Source organism: Phyllostomus hastatus, unplaced genomic scaffold, assembly GCF_019186645.2.
Source record: "Phyllostomus hastatus isolate PE091 unplaced genomic scaffold, TTU_PhHast_1.1 phas_scaffold_28, whole genome shotgun sequence".
Lineage (NCBI taxonomy): Eukaryota > Metazoa > Chordata > Mammalia > Chiroptera > Phyllostomidae > Phyllostomus > Phyllostomus hastatus.
This window is the reverse complement of record NW_025334022.1, coordinates 12,799,166-12,822,837: the sequence shown is the minus strand read 5'-3', so window position 1 is coordinate 12,822,837 and position 23,672 is coordinate 12,799,166. Positions and strand designations below refer to the sequence as shown.

The window sequence follows — 23,672 nt, the reverse complement described above, 5'->3', positions numbered from 1 at the left end:
CATAAAATAAATGCTAATAAAAGTAAAAAAAAAATCATCCTTGAGCAAGAAAGCAGCTTCTATCACCTGAACAGAGATAAGACACACTTACTATCAGCTGCCACAAAGTAGGCACTTAAATTCACTGTGGCCAGTCCTAGCCCTTAGTAGAAATTACTTTATTTGTTCTATGTTTTAGAAAATATATAAAGCAAACAGAAAGAGAAGCTGAAACATATGCAAAACAGCTACATGCCCTTCAGGCTATACTATCTGTCTTTGGCAAGCATGGCTGAATCATCTTATGGCACCTAGAACAGAGTAATATAAGTAATTCTCAAATTCATAAAGAGAAGCAAAGGCCCATAGTTGAATTGGGTCATTAGGTCTACTACTTTTTAAATATTCTGTCCCTTTCTACACTACTATAAACTTCAAATATTATTAGCAAGAAGAAAGGCTCAGAGAAACAAATACAAATGATTTAACATAAGGCAGTGAAACAAACAGAAACATCCAGTTTCACGCAGTCTTCAATCAGGTTGGAGAATCCAATGTTTGTGTGCCAAGCTGAAAGATCTCCTCAGTTCTCCATAAAGTATTTCAGTTTTTCCTGGAGGGAAATGATCTGTAAGGACAGGCAGGAAAACATGAAAAATTAATCTGAAATCTTAAGTTCCACTACTTGACTTAGAATTTACTTATATGAACCAAAAAAGAACAACTATAATTTGACATTTATATGGTTATCTTAGTCTTGTGATGTTTCAAAGAACTGTGCCATAGTCAAGAATGCATACACAGCCCTGGCCAGGTGTCTCAGTTGGTTGGAGCATTGTCCCATACACCAAAATGTTGCAGGTCCAATGCCTAGTTAGGGCACATACGTAGTTGCCCTGGGGATCAAAGTTGCAGGTTTGATCCCCAGTCAGGGTGCCTAGAGGAGGCAACTGATTGATGTTTCTCTCTCAAACCAATGTGTCTCTTTTCTTCTCTTCTCTTCTCTCCTCTTCCCTTTTCTCTCTCTCTCCCCCCCCCCCATCTCTCAAATCAGTAAACATATCCTTAGGTGAGGATTTTAAAAAAGACTGCATACACAATGCTGCAACCGTGATATTGTCTTTATTATAGCAAACTTATAAAAGGAAGCCTTAAAACTGAATAGGCTAAAAAATTAAATGTGGTTGCTGTTAAGAATTTTTACTTCTGAAGAGAGCATACAGAGGTCACAGCTCAGTGTAGGAACAAAGGAGATGGAATCACTGTAGTCATTATTCTAAGAGTCAGAAGATAAGGTGGTTAGGAGAGTCTCTTGTCTCACTGAACACACTGAGTCTTATACCAGGTCTTTGCTGCTGCTTCTTGTCACATTAAGAGACACTTGGAAACCGGTTCAGAGTCCTGACCAATCAGGAGCCTGATGGTATTCTACTTATCCTGATGCATTCTAAGACAGAAGCCCTGAACCTTTTGTGGTATAGGATTTATTTATTTATTTTTACTTAAAATGGCAAAGTGGCCAGTAACACTGAGTTATACTGTCTTTGCGGCGAAGATGATTTATAAATATTATTCAATTTAGGTCATTTCATACCAGTGTGCATTTTCGTTCTGTGAAATAAAAAGAATAGAGCATTATGAAAATGATCCTGTGCTCCACGCCACCTACCAAAACTGCTATAATTGCCACCTGCAGTAAGAGGCTTTTTTTCACTCCAATGCTGACTGTGATTACAACCACTGACTGCTCCAATTTTTTCTTTTGGGGCTCTTTCCCTTCCCACCACCCTCTAAAGAGAGCTTTTTCCCTAGGTTCAGACTTTTATTGAATAGCCAACCTGGGTAACTCATCTATCCCCACAGATTCAGTGGTCATTTCTATGCATGAGCCACTCTCCAATCTCCCATTTTAGAGTGCTTCCAACTTAACTAATCATATTCTCCATCCCCCATCCCCAATAATCCTCTTCCTGTTGTCTCCATTTCTGTTAAGTGGCACACCATATTCTAGTTACCCAGATTTGGACTCCTCTTTGTTCCTCTTTTTTCCTATAAATCTAATCAATTATTGACTTATGATTCCTTCTATCACTTAAACCTTCCTCCAGTCTTCCTTACTCTAATTTCTCCTATATACTGCTGGCAGAGAAATCTTCCTGAATTGCTCCCCAGGTTAAAAAACAACAACAACAACAACAAAACTCCTCTGATGGCTCATCATGACCATCATCAAAAATCTAAACTCTTATAGCCTAGCATCAATGCCTTCTTTCTTAATTTCCTTAGTAAAACTCTACCCACTTTTTAAGGCCTCAAACACCATCTCTCCATGAAGTATTCCTTAATCTCCATGGACAAAAGTAAACTCTCATTCCTTTAAATTGCCATCCCCCTCATGGATTTCTCCTCCACTGGAGGCAGAGAGTGTGATGTAAGCATTTTGTAGCTCCCTGCATAACCTAGTTCAAAGTAGGCACCCAATAAATCTACATTGAATAAGTGAGCTAACATAAAGGGATTTGAGTGAATAAAGTTTACAGCTATCTTTTCCTGTTGAAAATATCAATAGCACTCCCCAACACTAACTACTTACATTGATGAAAGCTTAGTGGATGCTAAAGCAATCTTGGCATTAGCCATTTATATGGTTGTTTATAAGGAGTAGTTGGATTAGTGATTTGCTGAAGGGAGGGGAAGATACAGAACATAAGAATTTCCCTGGCCTTGTTGGATGGGGATGTGAAATAGCATTGTCTCTACCTTAAGAGCCCCATGCTAAACCCATCCTCATAATATGACCTCCAGTCTCTTCAAAATTGTTACCCTCAGACTTCCAGCCAAAATGGAGTCATAGGTAGATACATTTTGCCTCCTTGCACAAATAAAAGAAGGACAATAACAAATTCAAAAACAAAAAATATAACCAGAAATGCCAGAAAATCAAATTGTATGGAAGTCCAACAACCAAGGAGTTAAAGAAGAAATATACATTCAGACCAATAGGAGGGGCAGAGATGGGCAGCCAGCGTGGAGAAGCCACACTGCAAAGTGGGAGCTGGAGGACTGTGTGGCCCCATATTTGTGTGTGGATAAACCAGGAGAAACAACTAGGGAGCCAGACAGACTGCACAGCTCAGGGTTCCAGTGTGGGAAAAGAAAGCCTCAGAACCTCTGACTGTAAAAACCTGTGGGGGTTTCAGCGGTGGGAGAAACTCCAAGCCTCACAGGACACTTCATTGGACAGACACACTGGGTCCTAGAACATACACAAACCCACCCACCCAGGAATCACCACCAGAAGGGCCCAATTTGCTTGTGGTTAGTCGGGGAAGTGACTGAAAGCTGGCCGAGAGCCAAGAAAGTGGCATTGTTCCCTTTCAGATCCCTCCCTCACATACAGCACCACCACAATGCATCAATGTGGGTTGCCCCACCCTGGTGAATACCTAAGGCTCCACCCCTTACTACATAACTGGCACTGAGATAAAAAATATTGTCCAAATGAAAAAACAGATGAAAGATCCAGGAAAAAATATAACTAAGTGATGAAGAGATAGCCAACCTATCAGATGCACAGTTCATAACACTGGTAATCAGAATGCTTACAGAATTGGTTGAGTATGGTCACAAAATAGAGGAAAAAGTAAAGGTTATGAAAAGTTAAATAAAGAAAAAAAAAACAGGGAACCAACAGTGAAGGGAAGGAAACCAAGACTCAAATCAATGATTTGGACCAGAAGGAATAAATAAGCATTCAACCAGAACAGAATGAAAAAATAATTAAAAAAAAATGCGGATAGGCTTAGGAACCTCTGTAACAACTTTAAATGTTCCAACATCCGAATCATAAGGGTGCCAGAAGGACAAGGGGAAGCACAAGAAATTTAAGACTTATTTTAAAACATAATGAAAGAGAACTTCCCCAATCTGGCAAAAGAAATAGACTTCTAGAAAGTCCAGGAAGCTCAGAGAGTCCCAAAGAAGTTGGACCCAAGGAAGCACACAAAGGCACATCATAATTACATTAGCCAAGGTTAAAGATAAGGAGAGAATCTTCAAAGCAGCAAGAAAAAAGAGACAGTTATCTACAAAAGAGTTCCCATAATACTATCAGCTGATTTCTCAAAACAAACCTTGCAGGCAAGAAGGGGCTGGAAAGAAGTATTCCAAGTCATGAAAGACAAGGACCTTCATCCAAGATTACTCTCTCCAGCAATGACATGAAGCTACCATTTAGAATGGAGGGAGCAGACAAAGTGCTTCCCGGATAAGGTCAAGTTAAAGAAGCTCATCATCACCAAACCTGTATTATATGAAATGTTAAAGGGACTTATCTAAGAAAAAGATGATAAAAAATATGAACAGTAAAATGACAATAAACTCACAACTATCAACAACTGAACCTATAAAAAACAAAACCAAAAATGAACTAAGCAAACAGGTAGAAGAGGAATGGAATCACAGAAATGGAGATCCCATTGAGGGTTATCAGTGGGGAGGGGGAGGGGTGAGAATGGGGGAAAAGGTACAGGGAATAAGAAGCATAAATGGTAGATACACAATAGACAGGGGGACGTTAAGAATCATATAGGAAATGTAGAAACGGAATTACTTATATGTATGATCCATAGACATGAACTAAGGAAGAAGAATGCTGGTGGGAGGGAGGATGCAGGTGGAGGGGAAAAAAGGGAAGAAAAAAATGTGACAACTGTAACAGCATAATCAATGAAATATAGTTTTACAAAACTGTTAACCTCAATATTATAGGGCTGGAGTCAGCACACATTATATTTGTCCCTCACCACACACTGCCCTCCTTTTTCACTCTGATCACTTTCTTGTGATGTTAAATAATACAGTCACTTGAATTAGATATCTGGCACACATCCTTAACACTTCCTTCTCCTTTAACACCCAGTAATTTACCCAGGTCCCATCAATTCTACCTTTAAAATGCATTCACTCATATATGAATATTCATAGAAGCGTTATTAATGATAACCAAAATGTGGAAACAACTCAAAATCCATTGATGGATAAATGGATAAACAAAATGGCATATCCATACAATGGAATATTATTCAGTCATAAAATGAAATAAAATACTGATACATGCCATAACATGGATTAACCTTGAAAACATTACGTTAAGTGAGAGAAGTAAGATACAAAAGACTATGTATGTTTCCTCTTATATGAAGCAGCCAAAATAGGCAAAGTAGACTAGTAGAAAGTAGATTAGTGGTTGCCTAAGGGTAGAAAGTAGGAGTGATTTAGAAGAAATGGGAACTGAATGGTAATGAGTACAAGTGTTTTGGGGGGATAATGAAAATGTTCTAAAACTGATTGTGGTAATGGTTGCACAATTCTGTGAATGTATTGAAAGCTGTTGAATTGTATAATTTAAATGGGTGAATTGTAAAGTATGTGAATTATATCTCAATAAAGCTGTTATAAAATATTGATATTTCAGTTAAAATTATATATGTTCTTTCCATCTCCATTGCCATCATCTTAGTCCAAATTACCATCATCTCTTATTAAACTACCACATAGCCTCTTAACTGGCCTCCCTCTTCTAGTCCTGCCTTCCTACAATGCATTCTCCACATAAGAATCAGAGTGATCTTTTATTTATTTTTAAAAAGATTTTATTTATTTATTTTTAGAGAGAGAGGAAGGGAAGGAGCAAGAGAGGGAAAGAGACATCAGTGTGTGGTTGCCTCTCACATGCCCCCTACTGGGGACCTGGCCTGCAACCCAGGCATGTACCCTAGACTGGGAATCGACCTGGTGACCCTTTGGTTCTCAGGCCTGCACTAAATCCACTGAGCTACACCAACGAAGACCAGAGTGATCTTTTAAAAGTTTAAATTAAATGTTAGTCTCCTCCTTAAAACTCTTCAAGGACTTCCAATTGCACTTAAGACTAAAACCCATCATCCTTAACATGGCCTGCAAGAGACCATACAATATGGCCTCTGCCTACTTCTCCAACCTTTTGTTGTCACTCTTTTCCTTACTTTAAATACTCCAGAGGTGTTCAAGGTGGCCAATTTCTTTCTCAATGTGGAATCTGAAATATGTCCCACCCAAGTGTTTCCCATTCCTTCTTAGGCTGTACTTACCTTCCATGTCTCAGCCTAAATATGACTTCCTCAGAAAGGCTGATCATGACCCCCCAACACACACACACAATTTAAGTCAGGATTCTCTTTATTCAAATAACACCAATGATTTTTTCTCTTTCACAGCACTTGTTCATGATTTGTACTTTTAAATTTGTATAATTTGTTTACTGTCAAATCTTCCCTGCTAGACTCTTAGCTTCATTAGGACAAGAACTGTATCTGTCTTATTCAAAGTGAAGGAATTAAGAAGTACAAATTGGTAGTTACAAAACAGTGAAAAGGATGTAGAGTACAGCAAAAGGACTATAGTCAAAATGTTCTAATAACTATGTGTGGTATCAGATGGGTACTAGATTTATCTGGGAGAACACTTTGTGAAGTATATCATTGTCTAATCACTATGATGTACACTTGTAACTAATACAAAATAATATTGAATGTAAACTGTAATTGAAAAAATAAAATAAAAAAACACTGTGTATACATCCAGGGCTTTTCACTTACTAGATGTTCAATATCTGTTAAATGAGTGAATTTTTCATAAAGGTCTTGTTCCAACCTGCTACCTTCATTTAGAAGATCTGACCACTAATATTACTATAAAGAACAACCAGCAATAAAATTAAGGATGGGATATTCTTTGTATCAAATATTTTTTGCTTGATTTAAAAATGCATTTCTTACCTGCTCATTTTTTTGTTTTTCCTGTAACTTAAGCTGCTGCAGCACAGAGTGTAAATGATTCTGAAAAAAATATGTATAAGTGATACATGCCAAGTCTCAAAAAAAAAAGAGGACCAAGAGAGACAGAGTGTGGCAAATAATTTGATAAGTAAGAAAACTGTCATTCATAACAGAAGAGCAAACTTTTTTTAAAGGACTTAGAATATAAAAACTGCATCCCCTAACTACAAGACCATCAATTTGATTTTATATAGCCTACACAACATTTTATCTTGTTCTAAAATAAATGGTTGGCACGCCTTAGTGTTACATTGTTCTAGTTTAGCACAAATCATTTGACTGTGGTGAACTATTTAAAAAGGTGGCTTGGAACTTGGTGTTCACTCCTTCATTTTCCTGCACTTGGGCAGAATATTTCTTCTTAGCTAGTATTGCATGCTGCAATAATCATAATATACCATATATCTGTGTCTTTCAAAGTATGTCCACATCTATTATCTCACTTAGTTTTTCTAAAGGATAACACTTTAAGTAAGTACAGTTCCATGTCATTTTGCTCTCTTTTGATGACTATAGCTCTACAGAAAATGAAACCTGGCAAGGAATTCTCTAGATGCTTCTGAATTTCCCTCACTATAGATAGGAAAGCAAACATGGTATAAACACACATTTTCCTTTTGTTAAAATTTGTATTAATAAAAATAAATCTAGATATTTATTCTTGTTCAAGGATGCATCATAAAATTTAAAAACAAATTTAGTTAATTCTCTTTTACTGCATACATTTTGGTACAAACAGAGTTCAGTCTATGTCCTACCAGTTTCTGTGGTCCTTCGCATGTTACTTAACATCTTTGAAATTCAATTACTTATCTATAAAATGGGAATAGTGACAGTACCTATATTTCAGAGATGTGAGGATAGAATGAGATGATTCATGTAGAACACTAAGCTTTTTATGTGCCTTTCACATAGGAAATGCTCAATATTGGCAATTATTAGTGCAAGTCTCCTGGCCCCTTCCCCAAAAATGCTTAGATGAGATGATCAAAATTACTCAGATAAAATTAAATGGGACTATCCATTATTAGGGATTTTCAGAGTTTGTTTAGCCTCATGAGTGAACAAGAATGCTGCTCAGAGAGGACATAAGTGGAAACACAAGATGGGATTTGTTTAAGTAAGATACCAAGACCTTATACCAACCAACAAGAATTTACCTTGAGTGTCAGGTTTTCCACTTTCTTGATGAGATCTTTCTGTCTTTGTGCTCTGCACTGAATCTCTTGGAGCTTTTTCTCCATATAATGAATATGCTTCTGAATTTCCATGACTAACAGGGATAGACAGACATTTTATGTTTCTAAACACAGCTTAAACTAGTGTACTGAAATCCAAATCAACTAAAATCCTACTACATATCTGAGCAATAACTTTTCAAACTTAGTCTTGCATCTAATGTTTAGAGTCAGGCTTTAGCATTACCATCCACTCTCTCCCACCCCATTGTTTTTTCTTCTAACTTACCTATTGAACTGGCTCCTTCCTTTGACTCACACTGGCCAAATTCAATTAACTTTGCCTGTAGCTCCCTTTGCAGATTCTCTTCATAATACTGTTCATCTTCTTCATTCTCATCATCATAGTAAAATTCCTCCTCCTCCTCATCATCATCAGTTTCGTCCTTGTCCTTATCATCATCACTGCTATTGCTAGAATCACTGAGCATCTCCCGAAGCCTATGATATTCTATTGGTTTTAAGCAGGAAGAAGGTGAAACTACCTGAAGCTTTTCAAATGACTCCCACTCCAGCTTCAATTATACTCCTTCCCCTCAAGTTTACTGGGCAACCAATGAATTTTATAAGTAATTTTTCATGTAGGAAGACTATTCCCTTCAAAAAACAAGGACAGGAAATACAAAACACTGTAACATTCATTCATGTATTCAATGATCAAGATAGTTAGATATTCTAAGGGCCCATAAGAATTTAGAATATGAGGGACTGATGGGAGATTAGAACCCCAATCTAAAACCTACAAAGTACTAAGGGACCAATAAGAGGAAAGAAGGGCAAAGCCATCCTTTTCCTGTAATTATCCTGTAAGAATATGGATAATTGTCTTACACAGGGTCAACACCTACCCTCTCTGAAGCTCCTGTTTTTTGCTTTTATTAATGTACCTGATGAGCTATGATCCTGTTTATAGCCACTTGTTCCTGGAGATATCTCAAAGCTTGGAATGGAGCCTTTACTTTCTAGTTCCTTGGTTTCACCTTCAGCAACGACTTCCCATTCTGAAAGAAGGGGTAGTCAAAGAAAAAGGCAGAAAGAAAGCAGAAGACAATGTTGAAAGGGAAGAAGCTCTGCTGAAAGTGCTACTTATATTAATCCAACTTCAGGCCTCTCTATCTAGATTCCTAGTATGAAGAAGTGCCTCATATTGAATTAAACAAGTAAATAAATATTTATTACATGGATTCACTGTTCCTAGGTAGAAAATAACATTTCCAAAAATGATATGTTCTATACATCAAAATCAGCACACAAATACCAGAAGTGAGGGCTTGTCAGCAAGTGCATATGGGATGGAACGGACTACACAGAACATATTTAGTATAAAAGGATACGGACACTGACAGCTTCAGCATCAGAACACAGCAGTCTTTTCACTTCCTTTTCCACATTAGGAGAGTCAGTGTACTGGACCAGAGTTGGGGCAGGAGGAATACCAGTAATGTCATTTAACATTCTGTGTTTCCCATGAATGCTCTTTTCCTACACACAAATAAATTTAAATAATTAACTCTCTCTAAGATATCCATCCAAATTTGTACTTTAAGTAATACTATTTATGAAGGAATGTTGACCAGGAGCTACAGTTTTGTATGGTAAGCTTATTTTTTCCCCAAATTACTTGAAACATTTAATCTTTTCAATCTGCAACTCTATGTAAAAGACTTCTATCAGGGGTGCAGCCCTTAAGCCTGAGTTATTATTTGCCCTGACATACATTGTTAAATAACTATAATTCCTTACGTGTTATTTAGAATTAATTTGATTTAAAGATCCAAACTCTCAGATTCCACTTCCTTACATCTTTATTATTAGAGGTTTTCCTATTTTAAAAAAGGATCCTAGCTATGGGTTCTCCCATATATCCAGCTTTAGACAATTACCTCCACAGCAACTGATCCATCATGCCACAAATAGAAATTAAAACTTTGAGAAGGAATAAGCAATTGCAAACAACTGCTAGTAAAAGTGAATCCTGGCTTCTGAGAAATGGCTTTTAAAATAAATATCAGAGGAAAAAAGCAAATTAGAATACACAGGGTCACTGGACAAATTGTCAAATTGTATCATTTCCTCTAGGAGTTATCAGACATTAAACAATGAATTCATTTTTCAGTGAATCAAATTCAGTGTTTGTGTATGAGAGTGGGGGTTAGAGATGAGAAGAAAGGCTTGAAAGTAACCTCTATGATTTCTTTGATTTGTTTGAAATTAATGAGCTATGAAATAAAACATACTAAGGGGAAACAATAAAGTTATATTATGGCTGCTCTACCTCAGTAAAGCTGACCTCTTCAACTTGTTTGAAATCATCCCGCTGTAAAATAAAACACAATAAACAATGAAATTGTAGCACAATTGTCATACTTTACTAAAGCTTAGAGTTCTAAAACTATTTTTAACTTAAGTTTACACTTAGTAGGCATTCAATGAATGCTTTTGATGTATAGTATAAAAGCCAAGGCAACTACATCCCTAGATTGAAAGATTAGTAAAGATGTCAATTCTCTCCAAATTAATCTATAAGTTCGGTACAATTCCTACCAAAATTCCAACAAGGCTTTTCTATAGACATAGACAAACTTATTCTAAAATTTATATGGAAAGGTAGAGGCTCTAGAAAGGTTAAAACAATATTTACAAAGGAAAATAAAATGATAACAGCCTTTTTTAAGTTTAATCTTTATTGTATTTTTCCATCACCATTCAATCCCCTTATACCAACCCCCCCCCCCGCAATCACCATACTGTTGTCCATGCCATGAGTCCTTTTTCCTTTTTGTTCAATCCCTCCAACCCCTAGTCACCCCCACTGTCTGTCATCTTCTCTCCATCTATGAGTTGGTAACAGTCTTGATTTTGTGACATTATATAGCTACATTGTGATATCAGTGGGGAGATCAACACATAAATTAACGGAACCAAACAGGGAACCCAGAAAGAGTCTAACACAAATATATGCAATCAATTTTTGACAAAGGTACAAAAGAAATGCAATGCAGGAAAGACAGCTTTTTAAACAAATGGTGCTGGAGCAACTTGGCATGTAAAAGAAAAAAAAAGAACCTTGAAATAAACATTGCACTTTCACAAAAATTAACTAAAAAATGGATTGTGCACTTAATTGTAAAATTCACGAGTTTATGAAAAAGATATAGGAGAAAACATTCAGGAACTAGGCTGGGCAAAGAATTATTTGATGACACAAAAATAAAAATCTTTAACAAGAAAAATCAATAAATTGGATTTCATCAAACAAAAAACGTTTGTTCTTTGAAAGACCCTGTGAAGAAGATGAAAAGACCAGCTACAGACTGGGAGAAAATATTTGCAAACCAGGTATCTGACAAAAAAAATAATGTTTAGAACATAAAAAGAACTCTCAAAACTCAACAATTTAAAAAAATTATTTAGAAAATGTGGCAAAAGGCATAATAGACACACCACTGAAGTGGATATACAGATGGCAAATATGTGCAAAACATATGAGGATATGCTCAACATCATTAGCCATCAGGGAAATGCATATTAATACAACAGTGAGATCACTACACATCTATCAGAATGGCTAAAATAAAAAATAGTGACAATACCTAATGCTGGTGAAGATAGAGAAGTTAGATCACACATACATTGTTGGTGGGAATGTAATATGGTTCAGCCACTCTGGAAAACAGTCTAGCGGTTTCATATAAAATTAAACATGCAACTACCATATGAGTCAGCAATTGCACTTTTGGTCATTTATCCTAAAAATATGAACACTTATGTTCACACCAAAACCTGCTTGCAGTTTTATTTATAATAGTCAAAAACTGGAAACCACCCAGATGTTTTTCAATAGGTGAACAGTTAAACAAGCTGTGGTACATTCATACTATGGAATTAGTAATAAAAAGTAATGAACTATTCATACATGCAACGACTTGCACAGTTATTAAGGATAGGTTCCCATTTATATGACAAAATTATAGAGATGGAGAACGTGTTAGTGATTGCCAGAGGTTAGAGACTGACTAGGGGTGTAGGGTAGGTGGGAGGTGTGTGGCTATAAAAGGGCAAGATGAGGGATCCTTTTGGTGACAGAACTGTTTAGTATCTGGACTATGTAGGTAGATACCTGAACATACATACACATAGGATAAAACTGCATAAAACTAAACATATTCACAGGTAATACAAGTAAACTAAACATACTCAAAGGAATACAAGTAAAATTGAAGAAATCTGAATAAGGTAGGTGAATTTTAATAATGTCAATTTCCTTTTTTGTAATATTGTACTGTAACTTTGCAAAAAGTTATAATGGGGAAAACTAGGTAAAGGATACTTGGTATATGTATCCTTTCTATTTCTTACAACTCCATGTGCCTCTACAATTATTTCAAAATAAAAAAAAATTTAAAAATAAAGCCAAATCACAGTATTTATATAGCTTTCCCAAGGTTCTAAAAGTCCGAGGTAAGGTTAGGAATGTAACCACAATTCCCAATTCTTGAGTTCTGGATGGGTTCACTTTAAAACTAAATATTGCAATTGAAAACTAAAAACATTAGCAGAAGTTTCAGATTCAAGATATAAACAGGTACCTAAAGAACTAGTCTATAACTTCAAGGATCAGGGTGGTTTTTGTTTACTGTATATTCCCAATTGCTAGTACACAGTGCCTAGCATTTAGCTCACATTCAATAAATGTTTACTGAACATACAAATGAATGAACAGATTAATCCCCAACGGACTGTCTCTTTTTTCTCTACTCACAATACTTTTCCAATCTACCCAGTAGACACATAAATAGCATGCAACTAACCTTTTTTGTCATTTTGCGGAACCTTTTCTTTCTGACATTCTTAAGTGGTGGAGTAACTGAAATAAATGTAACATGGTGAAACATATATAATACTGATGGCAGTCACATATCTATCTGAATTTGTTAAGAAGAAAGTTCATGTTATATATTACTGGCTCAGAACATGACTCATTCCTTTAAGAATATATAGATGCCTAATGAACCAAACACGTAAGTGTGGTAAATTGGTCTCTGGCTCACAAGTATTAGGATTTAGCAGATAAATGTAGTCAGCCAGAATGAGAGAAAGGGCTGGTGACTTACTTCCATGCTTCCAGGCATATTTCTTCTGTATCGCCTTTTCATTTTTCTTTATTCCTTTAAGATCAGTAGAGGTAACTGGTTCTTCGGGAGAGGAGTGGAGATCACCATCAGGAGTGCACACAAGCATCTACATTTAATAAAGATAAAGAAGTTGACTATGGCCACAAATCTTGAGTTAATAATGAATCATGATCATTCTTACCACCAGATGCCCTGAAGCATAGAAGCGATAACAATGTTATTTGACATTTCCAGAAAACCAAGTATTACATACATTCATATTCATTTTCTCTGTGTCTTGGCAGCACTGTATATGAACTCTGAGTAGGGTTGTTTTTTTTTAGCTTGAGTATTTATCACGGCAGAAAGAAATATGTTGAAAACAGATATATCCTAGCATTTTGCCTTAGAAAAGAAACACAAAATCAAGAGTAGAGATAATGAATAAGAACCATTGTAAATCTCCACAGTTAAAAGCACACAGCAGAAAGGTCAGAAGAAAATCCCAGATGCTCTTATTTTTCAAATAATGAGTCACTATAAATGGCAAACAGGAAGCTCTAAAAGCTGTATGGATAAAATAAAATAGTGAAAAGTTCTGGATCAAACACCAAACCAGAACATGTCATTGTATTCTTCTACAATTGAGCTAAAAGCTGGAAATCACAAGCAGTTATTCATCAAGTGGAAAGGAGCACTGGAAAAAAGAGAAAAGCAGGGAGAAGGGGATTTCTGGAAGGATGTGAGAGCTAGGAGATTAAGAAAACTGTCTATACCTGGGAAATATCTGCTGTTTTATAAAAGATTTTGTTGTCGAGAGTTTTCAGGCTTCCAATAGTGCAAGGCAAGTCAACCATCTTAGCAGTTAGTGAGACATCTTTCACCTCAACAGTTGCATGATGTCCATCAGCTGAAGAGACATAGGAAAGATTAAAGTTGACATTGTCCCAATATAGTCTTAAACCTCCTAGGTTTTGAATAATGAAGACTCTTAGAGGACAGACTAGTCTTTCAGTGAAATCTACGATTTCTCATAACGCTAGAATTGCGCATGCAATTAGTAACTCTAAAGAAAAGAAGGCAGAGTACACGGAGTGGTTGTTTTCTCTCAGTTTATGTCACTTGATCAAAAGTAGTGAATTTTCTTCATAATGGTTGTGAACTAAATGTACATAAAGTAGTAAATGTTTCATTCTCATCCTGAAAGGCAAACTCCATTTATTCAAACCCATTCTTTTGGACAGCATAAGAAGCCATGTCATTATGTATGAGTGTTTTCAAAGAGTCGGGTGAGGGAAGGGTTGATCCTAGAAATGGTACTAATTAAGTCTCAAGTTACAACCTCTAGTTAGCTTAAAAAAGATAAAAGTCTACACAATTGCCACATACTGGAAGAAATATGTATATTATATATATATATAATATATATATATTATATATATATATATGTGTGTGTGTGTGTGTGTGTGTGTGTGTATATATATATATATACACACATACATCACATACTGACAACTCTGATTCCTGTCCAGATGTCTCAAACATGGATATCTTTTAAGGATTCAAGTGTAATTAATTTTCTAACAGTAAGTGAAAAAAAAAGATGCAGAACCATGTATGATATAATCCTTTTTGTATAAATTAACTTTAAAAACATAGATTATTTAACTGTTGGTATGCATTAAAGTTTTGTCTGTAATGAATCACAAGGAGAAAGGGTTAATATTAGTTATCTTTGGTATTGATTTTGACACACTGGGATGGAGGATCTCACTCCTCCTTTTGAACTTTTCTGTCTTATTTGAATTTTCTAGCCCCAAACTGGTATTGCACTTTTTTAAAAAATGCCAATAGGGTTTCTAGAGTGTTGGGCTGATGGACCATTTTTTATTTCCTTTTTTATTTATTCTTTAAAGATTATTTATTTATTTATTTATTTATTTTTAGGCAGAGGGGAATGGAGGGAGAGAGAGAGGGAAAGAAATATCAATGTGTGGCTACCTCTTGCATGCCCCCCACCAGGAACCTGGCCTGCAAGCCAGGCATGTGCCTTAGACTGGGAATTGAACTGGTGACCCCTTCATTTGCAGGCCGGCACTCCACCACTGAGCCACACCAGCTAGGGCTTTTTCCTTCTTTATTCACTTCTCTGTATTTATTTTACTTTTAGTAAAAAGTTGTATGGGATAAATAAATGCATTATCATGTAAAATTATCTGAACAAAAAGACATGCTATAATAAAAAACCTTCGGCAGCTTTGAAACTAAAGTGACAACCACAGTTTAAATGCACATATACACAAATTTTCAGTAGGCATAGGTTCTACTTCTCAGTTTTAGAAAACCTAATAAACATTATTGAAAAGAGAGAAAGGTACGTCACCTTTGTAAACAAAGAAGGCACTTTCATTTGTCATGGTCAGAAATTACAAAGCTTTATGTGTAGGAAACAATCAGCAATATGCAAAGCCCACAGTTGATCCTCAAGTTCTCCTTATACACACTGATAATTAACTCAGATTGCATAGTATCTACTTCCTCTCCTCTTAAAAGAAGAGATGAGTGACTTAAGCCTCTCTTAGTGTCCATCAAGACAGAGACTACATTCTAGTTATGTCACATTCTTAGTATGGCATAGAGCACCTGGAACAGAGAAATCCCTTAATAAATTACTGCTCAGTGTATGGTGGATGAATATTAACTACTTACAAGATAAGTCAATTGTTAGTTTATCCTTCATGGTGACACTTCCAGAGTGTATCATTTCCTTGACAGTAGCAGCATGTTCCTAAAAAGGAGATAAACTGACAAATCAGAAAATGAATTGACTACTTGGAAGATAAAAGAACAGGTATGTCACAGTCCTCCTGAAATTAAACATCAAACCTCCTGAATGTTAGGAACAATGCCATGTACCATGAGATTCCATGCATTGGGTAAGTCAAGTTAGGATGAGGCTGACTCTAACCTCATTGTTGTCATTTAGTAGCTACTGTTAATGCCTTCTCCCAGGTCTATATTCCTGCCTCTCACTGCTGCCCTTCAGTTGTAGTTACTAAGGAAAGGCTTAGCTGCAGTTTACTGAGTACAGTAACTAACCGTATTTGGGGAAATAGCTTTCTGAAACCCATCCTTAATATAGTTTTTTTTAGACTAACTACTACTTGAATACAGTTTTCGATGTGGGGGAAGAACCTAACACAATGTGGAGAGGAGCTTCAACAGCCTTGCATGGTGATGAATTTGCAGGACACAGTGCTGGTCCTTCTCACTGGTCCTTCTGAGGTGACAAAGGACTTTAGATTTTAGAAGAGTCTTTACTTGGCTGTCCAAAGAACTGTCTGTTAGTATCTGTGATAAGTAACCAAATCCACCATTGTTACAGCTGTTTGCCAGGAAACCAACCCACATGATAGGTGGCAGACATAGGACAAAAAAAAATACTTCTAGAAGAGTATACACTGGGATGGGGCTGCTTAATAGAACATGATTCCTGGGAAACAAATGTTCTCAGTTTTTAAAGCCTACCTTAAATAGAAATGCTACAGATTCCAAGCAGAGCTAATATTTATGCACTGAAGATATTTTCTCTGAGATACAAAGGTTTCTTACCGGAGGCAGGCGCAATATAAACTGGTTCTCAATTTCGTAAGGAGGTTCATGCTGGCTTTTACTCATCTCTTGTTTTTGAGTTCATGAAAATAAAAACAAAACCAACAGAAAGTCACCAAAAACTCCTCTTACTCCCCCTGTTGATCACTTCTGGTAGTACTGGTTAAATTATACAAGATTTTTGTCCACAATCTTCACTGGAATGGTGTGAGTGTGTAGTTCTGAAATACCTTATTTGAAATAACTTTATTATTTCTAAAAGTGAAGATTTTCAAAAATTTATGCAAAAAGCATGATAACAAAGTCAAAACTGGTATGAAACATGATTTAGTGTTTTTAATATTCTTAGACTCAAGTAAAGCACTACAATTTCACCAACATCATGAGGGAAACTGAAATAAACTACATGCCTCTGCATAGATAATGCCAACCAAAGTCCAATATCAAACCCAAAACAACTGGCAGAAATGTTTTATGATGATTAAAAGAAAACAATAACTTAATTTTCAATATTTCATTCACCTTAATGGATTGGTAGGAATTAAATAAGATCATGGAAGAGCAGGCACTGTTTTATGACTCTAGAGCCAGCATAAATAGTTCAGAGCAACTTTCAGAAAAGTCCAGTTCTTATGATTAGGCTATGTATAGGAATACAGCTAACTTCATGGATATACACATTCCTGAAGGGTGATATGAAAGAATGTAAACTCCAATTTATTGATAGCTTACATTTATTGTGTGCATTCTATATATAAGAACAACATTTTGCATGTTAGGTATATTATTTCTTACAAGCTGCACAACCACCACTTATTTTAAATACTCCTACAAATTTTTAAAGAAATCCTAAAATGGATCCCTTTATATATTAAAAAAGGCGTCTTCTGTAAAGTGAGTAATCCTCTCCAAGTTAATCTTTATGTTTCATCTTATTTTCCATCAATTTGGGATATATCCAAAGTGATTCATATTTTGGGTTTTTGGGCCCACACTTCTGAGGAACTTTTTCTCAAAAGTGGAAAGAAAGCAATGTACACATATGAAACTTGACAAAGTTTTCTTAGGTTCTAAGGACATTATACTATACACCAAGTTATAAAATGTTATACAATACCTCACATTAAATTAATTTATATCTCCTACTATTCTGTAAACCACTAACGGGGGTCTGAGTTTTTAACTTGAATATCACTTAAAAACAGTGGAACCTTTCTTTAAAACCATGTACAAGTTAGCCTGAGACCCTATTATGGTGAAATCACTCACCAGTTACAATTTCAGTCCTTTAGTGTGACTTCGGAAACTACCAGAAAGGCATAGAAAGCATAAGAGAGGCCAGCAGTGGAAAGGCAGACAGCCAGGATGAGAGAGAAAAAAAGATAGAGAGGTACTGATTATTTGTGATAATCATTTTTTCTTCCTGCTTCATACAGTTATATACACACAGTGTAAACATGAGGGGGAAGTTAATTAAAATAAAGCAAATTAAATTAAAAAATCTTGGGGCTGGGAAGATTCCATTACAGCACAAAAAGTATCCAACACTTAAGATTGGAAGCGGAAATAGAGATACTTGAAGAACTAGCTGCTAAAGCAAGATTTTCTCAAATCAGTAGTAACATTTAGATTTCTCAGCAGCATTAAGACCAGGACATTTTGTTCATTTCAATGCCTTTCTCTCAACTCCTATTTTATGAAAGAAAGAATGTAAAAACGAAAACTTTCAGAGAAGGTTGAAAACCTGGGTTGAAATTTTTAATATTTTTCAAAGTTTGTTACCTTCATTTATCCAATGAACTGGTTTTATAGTACTTAAGAAAAGACATCCATCCACTTCTTTCTAGCAAGCGCTCTTTGATACATAATTGCATTAACGGGACCTCTCTTCACCATCTACTTCCCAGCTCCACCTTGCGTCAGTAGAATTAGATTTGGAATTAGAATTATAGCGAGGTGAAAGGCGACTGACAACATGCTCCAGGCACCTCAAGTCAGCATCAGTCAAAAATTGGCGTTATCTCATGCTCATAGCCGCTAGCTGCAGTGTGTAAGCAATGACCCCTCCATCCTTACCCCTGGGGCACTAAGCTTTCGAGGCTCCTAGACTTTGAACTAATTTCCCTGGAAAAGCAAGAGGTCCTAGCCTTTGAACCTTGCGGTCCAAGCTGCCAAGAGAAGGAAGGACTGTGCGCTGACACAAGGCGCTGACCCGCCCTGAGACCCTCCGCCTGGCCGACTCACCAGCTCCTCCGCTGACTCGCGCAGGCACATGAAAGGCCGCGCGGAAAGAACCCGCATCTCTGCCCCTGTGGCTCCGAAGGGGGCGTGAGTGGGCTTCTGGGTGGCAAGCCATGTAGACTGACGGCGGGCGACGGGTGGCAGACTGTGCAGCGGCAGGTAGCAGCACTGCTCACAGTCCCTTCCCGCCTCGCCACGCCTCCGGGGCCGCCTGGACCAGCTGACAGGCGGGTGGCCTCGAGGGGAGGCCAGGTCGCCGCGTGCCGGGGTGGGGGCAACAGGAGTGAGGGTGGAGTTGGCGGTGGGGGTGGAGGAAAGACTCGAGGGGCGCTAAGTGGAGCGGAAATGCGGCAGCTCAGGTATCTCACAGAATGAGGGTTTAGAGCTAATTCTCTTCACACAGGGGCGACCTTCTCAGTGGCCACAGGACTTTTACCAGTGAAAAAAGGGGTGCTGTGCATTGGTAAAAGTGGTGGCACATTTGGTTGCTCCTCACTTACTAACAAATACGCCACCCCTCAAACCTATTAAATAACTGGAATCAGTGCCCAAGCTACTCTAACATATTAGCCACCCCCTTTCTTCCACAGAGTCATTATTTTACATCTTTTGAACAGAGCCTTACTTCTCCTAAAGGGGATCCCACAGTTGAAATAAACTTCTCTTGTTTATTTTATCCTTAACTTGTAGAGGGGAAAACTGTAAAGCCACTTACCTATCCCTTCCATTAAGCTTCCCGGAGGAGTTCTGGCATCTGCTTGGGCACCATGGCCGGCAGGAGTTGGGGTGCTTTGGTCACCCACAGTTTGAGTGTCACAGTCATCAGAACTTTCAGCTTCAGAGTCCACAAGATTTTGGGGATCCTGGGAACTCATAATTTCTGATTTTTAAGTTGTTGGTGCTGAGGCACTTTCCGACATATGGGATGTCCCCCAGGATCTACCTACTTGAGGTACTAAAATGGCTCCCCGTTCAGTCACGTGACCTGAAAGTTTCCAGTACTTTCATAAAGTGATGTCAAAGGTATCCTCCTTAAAGACATAGGGATAAGATTACCATGCCTGTTAGCGATTACAGCCACAAAGTTTCTACTGCCAAACAGTTATCTAAACTTTAGTGTAAGGAATAAATACTTTGGGAAGACAAATGATTGTATAATCCTTTATTCTGGATAAGTGATATTTTTTTCATTCAATGAAGCTAAATTACCAGAGCTTCAGACCTAGACAATATTGTTTTGGTCCCTTTTAGAATCCATCCACTTTGGTGTTACATCATGGGGCTACTACATCAAGGGTTATAATACAAAATAGGCCAATGAAATTTGGTTTTCATTTACTGTATATACTTGTGAAGGCATTTATTACATAAAAATACGTTTTAAGAGTAACTCAAAGAAAAGTTATTTCTTTGGTAACTGGGATAGTTGAGTAATTGTGTGTTAGGAATCATATGAACAATGTGAACTGAGTAATTAAATTTCCTTATGATGGCTACTAGGATGCTCAGAACCCATTTGCCAATCCACCTCTAAAAACTGTGAACCTTAGGTTGATATTTTTTTTATCTAAAATAACCAGTCCTTCCCAATTCCCTAATTATTCTTATCTTGTGTAGTAAGTAACAATGAAAGCTGCTTCAAAACCCTTTATTTTTTGAAACCTTTAAAAAGAGAATTAGATATAAATATTTAGATAACTTTAAAATACAGTTCTTACACAGGTATCACAGGGAGCATCCCTATGGGTGGAGGAGAGGAGCATAGTGAGCTCACTTATAAATCCAATCACCTAAAAATGTTAATTGAGAATCTAATATTCCAGGTTTGATTTGAATTATTAAATTCTTAAAATATGGTAAGAGTTTCATGGAAGGAGGTGAAACTTAAGATACAGGTGTATGCATATGGAATTTTTCTTGGTTACCAAATTTCCAGCACCTTCTAAAGAAAGAAGGGAATAGCCCTGGCTGGTGTGGCTCAGTGGATATATCAAATGAAACAAAACAAACAAAAAAAGAAACATAGTACTTTCCCCCAGTCTGTGGATTGTTTCATATTCTTGATAGTATCATTTAATGCACAAAATCTTTCATAAAAAAGATTTTATTTATTTATTTTTTGAGAGGGGGAAGGAGGGATAAATGGAGGGAAACATCAATGTGTGGCTGCCTCTCACGTGCCCGCTACTGGGGACCTGACCTGCAACCTAAGCATGTGACATAGACTTGGAATCCAACCAATGATGCTTTGGTTCACAGGCTGGCATTCAATCCACTGAGCCACCTCAACCGGGGCACAGAATCTTACTTTTGATGGCATCCGATTTATCTTTTTTCTTTTGTTGCCTGTAACTTTGATGTCATATGCAAGAAATCACTGCCAAAACCAATGCCATGAAGATTCCCCCTATGTTTTCTTCTAAGAGTTTTATACTTTTAGGTCTTATATTCAGGTCTTTCATCCATTTTGAGTCACCTTTTTGAAATACAGTGTAAGGTAAGGGACCAACTTCATTCTTTTGCATGTGGATATCCTATTCCGTTTTCCCAAAACCAGTTGTTGAAGAGATTGTCCTTTCCCATGTTGAATGGTCTTGGCATCTTTGTGAAAGATCAATTAATCATTTATGCAAGGGTTTCTTTCAGGAATCTGGATTTCATTGGTCTATATGTCTGTCCTTATGTTAATACCACACTATTTTGATTATCATATAGCTCTGTGGTAAGTTTTAAAATAAAACAGTACAAGTCCTCCAACTTTGTTCTTCTTTTCAGGATTCTTCTGGCTGTTTAGGGGTTCCACATAAATTTTAGGATGGATTTTTCTATTTCTGAAAAATAACCATTGGAATTTTGATAGAGATTGTATCAAAATTGTTGATCACTTTGGATAGTACTTCCATCTTAACAGTATTAAGTCTTCCAGTCCATGAACATAGGATTTTTTTTGTTTATTTATGTCATCTTTAATATTTTCATCAATGTTTATAGCTTTCAATGTATAAGGAATTTGCTTTCTTGGTTAAATTTATTAATAAGTATTTTATTCTTTTTGATGCTATTATAAATGGAATTGTTTTCTTATTTTTTTCATTTTATTCATTGTTAGTGTGTAGAAATGCAGCTGATTTTTGTGTGTTGATTTTATATCCTAAAACATTGCTGAATTTGTTTATTAGCTCTAATGGTTTTTTGTGTAGTGTTTAGAGTCTTTTAATGTAAGATCATGTAATATGTGAACATAAATAAGTTCACTTTTTCCTTTCCAATATGAATGCCTTTTTTCTTACCTCACTGCTCTGGCTAGAATTTACATTACCATGTTGAATAGAAGTGGTGAAGATAGACATCCTTGTCTTGCTCCTGGTCTTAGGGGGAAAGTTTCCAGGCTATTACCATTGAGTATGATGATAACCTTGGGTTTTTCATATGTGGACTTGATCATGTTGAAGTTTTTTGTATTCTCAATTTGTAGAACTTTTTTATTATAAAAAGGTGTTGAAATTTGTCAAATGGCTTTTTCATATTGCTTGAAATGCTATGTGTTTTTCCTCTTTATTAACATAAGGTATTACATCTTGCATTCGAGAAATAAACCCTTCTTGGTTGTGGTAGATAATGTTTTTAATATTCTTTCTGAATTCTGTTTGCTAGTATTTTTTGAAGATTTTACATCAATGTTCAAATGGATATCAGCCTGTAATTTCTTATTCTTACAGTGTTTTTGTCTGGCTTTGGTATCAGGGTAACTCTGGCTTCATAGAATCAATTAGGAATTGTTCTCTCCCTATAAAATTTGAAAGACTTTGAGAAACATTGGAGTTAATTCTTTAAATGCTTGGTAGAGTATATCAGTTAGGCTACCTGCTTAAGAACTTCTATTTTTGGGGAGGTTTTGGATACTGATTTAATCTCCTTAACAGTTAAAGGGATGTTGAGATTTTTGCTTTCTTCTTAATTAAGTAAGTTTTGGTAGTTTTGCGTTTTTAGGAATTTTTTCATTTCATCATGGTCGTCCAATTTGCTTATATACAATTGTTAATAGTATTCTCTAATAATCACTTTTTGCTTCTGTAAAATTGACAGTAATTTTCCTGCTCTCTTTTCTGGTTTTATCAATTTGTCATTTCTCTCTTTGTCTTTGTCTTACTGAAGGCTTCTCAATTTTGTTGATATTTTCAAAGAACCAACTTTTGGTTTCATTAATTTTTATATTGTTTTTATATTCTCTATTTTATTTATTTTCACTCAGCTTTTTATGGTTTATTTTTTATTATAATCGACACATGATATTATATTAGTTTCAAATGTATGACATAGTAATTAGTTTCAAATGTATGACATACATTTATCTACCTTAGGAAGTGATCACCACAATAAGTCTAGTAACCATTTGACATCATACTCAATTATTACAATATTGTTTACTATATCCCCCAGGCTATTGTACATCTCTGTGGCACTCTAATCATCATTATTTCTTTCATTATATTAGCCTTGTGTTCAATGTGTTCTTTTTCTAATTCTTTAAGGTATAAATTAAGGCTTTGGATTTGAGATATTTCTTATTTTTAAATGTGTATACAGCTATAAATTTCCCATTTAGCACT

The 23,672-nt window shown here is 36.3% G+C and overlaps 1 protein-coding gene across 1 annotated transcript; it reads right to left on the bottom strand.

Moving 5' to 3' along the window:
- Positions 1–562: 562 nt before the first annotated feature.
- Positions 563–16,887, bottom strand: TAF7L (TATA-box binding protein associated factor 7 like). The gene is made up of 12 exons (XM_045817478.1): positions 16,822–16,887; positions 15,919–15,997; positions 13,986–14,119; positions 13,210–13,336; positions 12,907–12,962; positions 10,371–10,412; positions 9,430–9,577; positions 8,983–9,096; positions 8,325–8,546; positions 8,018–8,130; positions 6,798–6,857; positions 563–607 (listed from the first exon to the last, which is right to left on the bottom strand). The coding sequence occupies exons 1-12, from the start codon at positions 16,885–16,887 to the stop codon at positions 563–565; spliced, it is 1,206 nt and encodes a 401-aa protein (XP_045673434.1).
- Positions 16,888–23,672: the final 6,785 nt, after the last annotated feature.